This window comes from Miscanthus floridulus, chromosome 6, assembly GCF_019320115.1.
Source record: "Miscanthus floridulus cultivar M001 chromosome 6, ASM1932011v1, whole genome shotgun sequence".
NCBI lineage: Eukaryota > Viridiplantae > Streptophyta > Magnoliopsida > Poales > Poaceae > Miscanthus > Miscanthus floridulus.
In genome coordinates, this window is record NC_089585.1 from 110,152,322 (window position 1) to 110,158,539 (window position 6,218).

A 6,218-nucleotide genomic window follows, 5' to 3' on the forward strand; every position below is an offset into this window, starting at 1 on the left:
TTTCGCACAAGCTGATCTTGCTACTTTTCAATTATCCCAAGCTCAAGTTTACAGGAAGCCACGACCACAAGACCACGTTACTGCTGTCAATGCATATTTTATGGAAATATAGAATAGAGACTGGGTTTATAAAAAGATAACTTGATGCATTATAAATAAATATCCAATGCCTTCATGCCTTCGTGGACTCGTGGTCCATGATTATTGCCGTTACTTCCGTGCTTCGGACTTCCTCTGCTCCTTGGCTGCCGTAAACAAAATAAAATTCAGTGCGTGCCATAATCAACAAACAAATGAATTTCTATACGTTATATGCCGACTGAGAATGCCAAGAGCTCAAGCAATGAGATACGAGCCAATGTAAAGTGCATTGTACAAAACAAAGTTACCACATGTTTTTGGTGAAATTATTAAACGTAAATATCCATAGGTCAAACAGAAACATGCAAGAAGCAAGATAAAGAAAGGGATGTACCAGCTTTCTCCTCTTCGCGTTTCTTTGCAGCATCAGCCCTTTGCTGTCTTATTAAAGCAAGACGTTCTGCATCCAGAAAATTATAAGGTTTATGGCTCTTTGAAGTTCAGGAGCAGTGTTTCAATACTGACAACAACATTTGATGAGATTGCACGCATTTAGACAATTTATATCAGCTATGAACACCCAAGAGCTGCGCTTGAAGTAGCAGGAAAAGAGTGAATGGCAGGTGTGCATCTTAGCTTCAAAATTGTTTAGTGCATGAAATTCCACAATTGCAGAAGATCTAAGCGGGAAATACTTTAATTCATAAGTTAAATTTGGGTGGAAATTCAGCAGTGAATGCAGCAAGGAAGTCTCCATATAACCATAAAACCACTACCGAAACGTGACAAATTTAAAATGTAGACTTAGAATGCTTAAAACTTGAATAGAAGTAAGATCTAATAAGGCTGTGCTTATAAAAATAAGAAGGTAATACCATCGTGTGGTTGTCTATTTCATTAGCAATTTAGCATGGATCCTTTTACCTGTATGTAATGCACATTAGGCATTGTGAAAAGTGAAAAGTGAAAAGTTTAACGCTAGTCATGGCGAGCTTCAGATGGATGTTGATATTTATTCAGATTATTTTTACTAGTACCCTGTATCAGGCTACCTCCTTCAATGTAATGTATAAAAGGCCGTACCCAGTGCAGAGAGCTCCCGCTCTGTGCGGGGTCTAGGGAAGGGTGTCAGTGGCAAGCCTTACCCTCGCTTGTGCAATGCGAGGAGACCGCGACTCGAACCCGGGACCTTCCGGTCACAGGCTAAGACTCTACCGCTTGCACCAGGCTCGCTTCAATGTAATGTATGTTTTTACAAAACAAAATGGAAACTGTGATGATACTTCCAGAAGCAGGCTGAGGCTACAGGTTGCTGTGATCTTGTGCATTTTAGAAATACAAAGCCATAACAGTAGAGTATCAGCAAGTGTAACAGAGTTCTCACCCAAATCTTTCCGTGCTTGTTCTGTTTTTCCTTGCTCCTGAAGCTTCATATAACGTTCATGAGCTTTTTGTTTCTCAAGCTCCTCTCTACAGAATGAACATGATAATATGTAAATAGAGTCGATGTATAAGAACACGTTAAGATAGTAAGCTCATCCCGACCACCCATCAATGGCCCCTTTTCAGTAATAGGTGAAACATTAACATCAAGAATATGTTTACGCCAAGACAAACAAATGCCTAGGTAGTGAGATAAACATAACAAGACAACTTAGTTAGGTGATCTCTCGCAATTCATAATCATTCAACATCATTTGCATGTGTGTGGCGATTTGGCACAAAAACAAAAGGCTGTCCATTGCATATTTTATTTCTGCGCTGCTCGCAGGCTTCAGTAAGCAGTTTATCTCATGCCAAATGATATTAGGAAGAAATAGGTATAACAGGGAAAATGAACTGCAAATATCAAAACACAAATTTATTGCCAGTCGAAAAATAAGACAATGGCACATTTTTTTAGCTCAAATAAGGAAGTGCACCTTTCGCGCCTTGAGAGTTCAGTTGTCTTTCCAAGCTGTAAAATGAATGCTTAGTTGGGCATATGGTAAAAGATGATTCAAATAAAAGAGTACTAAGTAATGCAGCAAAAGTGCTAACAACAATTTGCCTGAGTTACATGGATACATCAGGTCACCCCCGTATCCTGTATCAGATACGTATCCGATACAGATATGTGTGGGATACAGCATGGAGTTGTCTCCATGGAGTATTGGCGCAAAAATAAATAATAGAATTTCAGATACGTGGTCGGAGACGTGTTGAGGTGTATTTTTTCCTCGAATACATAGGAGAGCTGTGTATTGTTGCATTAAGAAGAAGAGAACTTAAAAATACAACGCACGCAAAAACACACACACTATACCCACGCCAGATGCACAGATTAGAGAGCTACAATCGTGCCCGTTTCTTCAAAGAACACAACCCAATTTGACAGCTAAGCGAACCTTCAACCTGTCTGCTACCAATCGGGCTAGCCCCTTGGCGCCAGCAATGCACCAAAGTTGAGCCTCCTCAAGGATATTTCTAAACACGAGTTGTATGTTGGGAATAGCTCCATTAAACACATAGTTGTTACAATGTTTCCAAAGAATCCAAGCACTGAGGATAATCAGCGAATTCAAGCCACACTTGAAGTCCTCAGGGAAGAGAGCAATGATACATATCCACCATTTAAAGAATTCAGGCTTGTATTGAAGTGTTTTGTGGATACGGCCCAGTCCAGTAGGTCCACTGTAACCCCGCCGCGGCGAGCCAGGCAGCCAACAATGAACGTGCACGCCGCCACCCGCCCGACTTCCTGTTCACCCAGCCGTCCGCTCGTCCCCGCCCATGAGATCGAGCACTGGCCGCATGCTCGAGCAGGCATCAGCTGCGGTGATGCACACCACCCATTTGTGGACGCCTCACGCACGCGGCGCTGCAACGAGCTTCACCACCCGCTGGTGATAAATCGATGGTGAGCCGACCAACACGAGTTAGTGGTGATTTCTTCCCTGCTTCCTCTCCTCTCTTGTAGCAACTCCCTACCACGCCCCCACCCGCCTTCCCCATGTCAAATTACTGTAGACTCATTGAAATGCTGTCAGATTAATCTCGTCTGCAACTGGAGTTGAAAGGGGAAAGGAATTGGATCAGTGATTTACTCATCTCCTCCAAGCCTTGGATTCTCATTTGGATTTTGCAAGTTTGAATTTGAGAATTTTGGATATGCTGGACAGAACAACACAATGGCAAGAATGCAAGGCAATTTCAAGTTCCTGCTTGTGTGTTACTGCTTTTAGAATTTTAATATGCCTTATTATTTATTTTTTTAAAAAACTAAAATGTATCCGTGCATCGGTTTTTTAGATAAATATCGTATCCGCATATCCATATCCACCCGATACTGATACGTATATCCGTATCCGTGCTGCATAGAAATTAGCTATACATAGCAAAATAATTGTGGGAGTCAAATCCAGCAGGATAACATCATAACACATTGTACGATAATGAATTTCATAGGCAAGTAGATACCAAGGGATGTTCCTCCTTGATTATACAAGATTAAAAATAACAACAATGCATTTGTATACCATTATGGCTATGACAACATATGGAAGGAAAGACTGGGAAACTGTGAAGCATAGTTGCCTCCTAAAAGCATGGTGATATTAAGATTAGAGAATAAACAAAGATGCTACCAGTAGCCAGCAACTTACGTCAACTTCCTTGGCCTTTATATTCTTGGCTTTCACTAAGTTTGGATTTTCAATCTGAATAATACCCTCAGTACCTTTATGTTTCTGGGAATATCAAGGTAGCATATCAGATCATTACGAATGAAGCATACACATGGGTATAAGCTAGCTGGATTGGAAAGTCCTTACAGGTTTGTCATTAGACTCGTCTTCAGATTCTTCCTCCTCGGACTCTTCTCTTTCTTCCTGTTCCTCCTCTTCCTCTTCCTCCTTCTATTTAATTTTCAAAAATCAAAACAAACCAATTGTTACAGCAAGAACATATAAGCCACAATCAAATTTGCAGCTAGGTAATGTCCAAATAGATGAGTTTTTTATTTAGTAAGTATGCCTAGCTGATGAAACTTTTACAATGACATTGATTAATGGAACCAAATTTGATCATGATTCTTTATTATATGCATTGCTTGCATTATATTGAGCAAAGCAATAGCTAAATTGTGCTAGCATCATCAGAGTTTAAAAAAAAAGCTCAACAACAAAGAATGCCTAACACTTTTGGAACAATATGATTGCCAAACTAAAAAATTGGGAATTTAATTGCAATAAGGGCATAGCACAAATCTTGCACGGTCCACGCCAAACATAATTACTCCATAAACTATCAAATCACTGTACCAATTCTAGAAAGTGATCTTCCATGGGGCAATATGAAATATGAATTGGAGAAAGCTGTTAGCTATATTTAATATTATCAAAAGCAAGTGATGAAGAAATCCATTTTGACTCATAGGAGTGCAAAAGGGTTGCAGGGAATAAAAGTAACACTAATCATGTGGATGAAACTAATTGAATGAATAGTACAGACCTTCTTAAAGGTGCGTGGGCGGCCTGAAGTACCAGCAGCTGCAATTATTTGGAGGGTAAAAAAGTTTATCAGAAACCAGCAAAAAAGGATGCCCTTAGCAGGACAACCACACGAAGTAACCATGCATATCCCCAAGTAGAAATTTGTAAACAAGAAGAGGCTAAGGGCGTGTTTGCCTTGCAGCGTGGGAAATATGCCTGCACCAGGCAAAGATCTCAGGTGTCCATTTTCCTATGCCTGTGGTTAAGCGAGCTGCCTGACTAAGCCTGCCCAGGCCATTATAGCAACCAAACAAGCCCTAAGTGTAGCATTTCTTTCCTGTATCCAGCCTCAACAAGCTTTTATCTGATGCCAGATACAGTGTGCTAATTGATTTATCACTGCGTTTAAACTTCACACAAACCCTTTTCGGTGAAGATCTCTGACAGTGAAGAAGAAATAAAGCTACATCTGAATCAAGAGCAGAATAGTATCAAGTTTCCTACTGCATCATTGTTGGATGAATAAAAGCAACTAAACCTTTGAAACACAAATATAAACCAAACTGCACGTGCAAGCAGGTAACTGAGCCTCTAAATCGAACAGATCAACAAATCATCGTTCCCCCAACGATCCGAGACACCATCGAATCCCATGGAAACTCGCGGCCCAGATTAAAAGCAGGAATCTAAGTGGCAACTCGCAGCAAGCTACTAGATGGTTTGAATTCTGCTCGGCCACGCAAACCCGGCCAAGAACTAGCTCACCCGGGAATCAACAGATCAAGCAGTCGCCTAGGCTCACCGTGGCACGCTCCAGACATGAAATCGAATTCGACCTACAAACGGGAAAAACGGAAAGGGGGGCGAGCGAGCGCGTCGTTACCGATCTCCTCGGGCGTGGAGAAGTTGCGGCGGCCGGTGGGCTTTCCCTTGAACTTTCCCCTCCCCATGGCGGCGGCGAGCGAAGGGCGGGCGAAGCTGGTGCAGATAGAGAGCGAGCTGGAAGGAGCGTTGGCCGGAGGGGTTCTCGCCTAGGTTGCACGCTGGATTAAGCCTGGGCAAAATACCCGATACCCATTACCCGTACCCGAATTACCCGAACCCGGACCCGAATTACCCGAACCCGGACCCGAATTACCCGAACCCGAGGTACCCATCCCAAATTCGAATAGCGATTTTGATTACCCGAAATTAGTTTGGGTAATTCGGGTAATATCCCCCGGTACCCAAACTACCCGAACTACCCAAAGATTTGTTTTTGTCTTTGTATTTATCATGTGTTGTTAGCTGAACCATTTAACTTATCACTTTATTAGAATATAATTCTCTCTATTTGAATGAGTGACCGTAATATATTATTCTCTACAAATTGCTATTGAAATTCTATACAAATTGCTGCTGAAATTATATATAGATCGCTATTGAAATTTAGTGTAGTTTGTTGTTTTCTGTAAATTTGGGTATATCGGGTAATACCCCAACCCGAACCCGAATTATCGGGTACCCGAATTTGCGGGTAGTGTTTTTTCGAAGGTAATATCGGGTAGCAATTTTCATTACCCGAATTTTGAATTACCCGAATTACCCGACCCGAAAAAATCGGGTAACCCGAACGCCCAGGCTTACGCTGGATGGGCACTGAGGGTGTGATCGGTTGCCCGAATC

The 6,218-nt window shown here is 41.7% G+C and overlaps 1 protein-coding gene across 1 annotated transcript; it reads right to left on the minus strand.

The window, feature by feature from the left end:
• On the minus strand, positions 1–5,608 carry LOC136456569 (uncharacterized). The gene is made up of 8 exons (XM_066456476.1): positions 5,437–5,608; positions 4,573–4,610; positions 3,894–3,977; positions 3,726–3,809; positions 2,004–2,038; positions 1,466–1,551; positions 476–541; positions 1–245 (listed from the first exon to the last, which is right to left on the minus strand). Exons 1-8 carry the CDS (start codon positions 5,501–5,503, stop codon positions 211–213), a joined length of 495 nt encoding a protein of 164 aa, XP_066312573.1. The 5' UTR covers positions 5,504–5,608; the 3' UTR covers positions 1–210.
• Between the last annotated feature and the right edge of the window lie 610 nt (positions 5,609–6,218).

Coding starts and splice junctions, on each gene's coding strand:
- LOC136456569 (XM_066456476.1), bottom strand. CDS start 5,503: ATGGGGAGGGGAAAGTTCAAGGGAAAGCCCACCGGCCGCCGCAACTTC. Junction 3,810..3,893: donor ACGAGTCTAATGACAAACCT/GTAAGGACTTTC, acceptor TGATATTCCCAG/AAACATAAAGGTACTGAGGG. Junction 2,039..3,725: donor TAAAGGCCAAGGAAGTTGAC/GTAAGTTGCTGG, acceptor TTCATTTTACAG/CTTGGAAAGACAACTGAACT.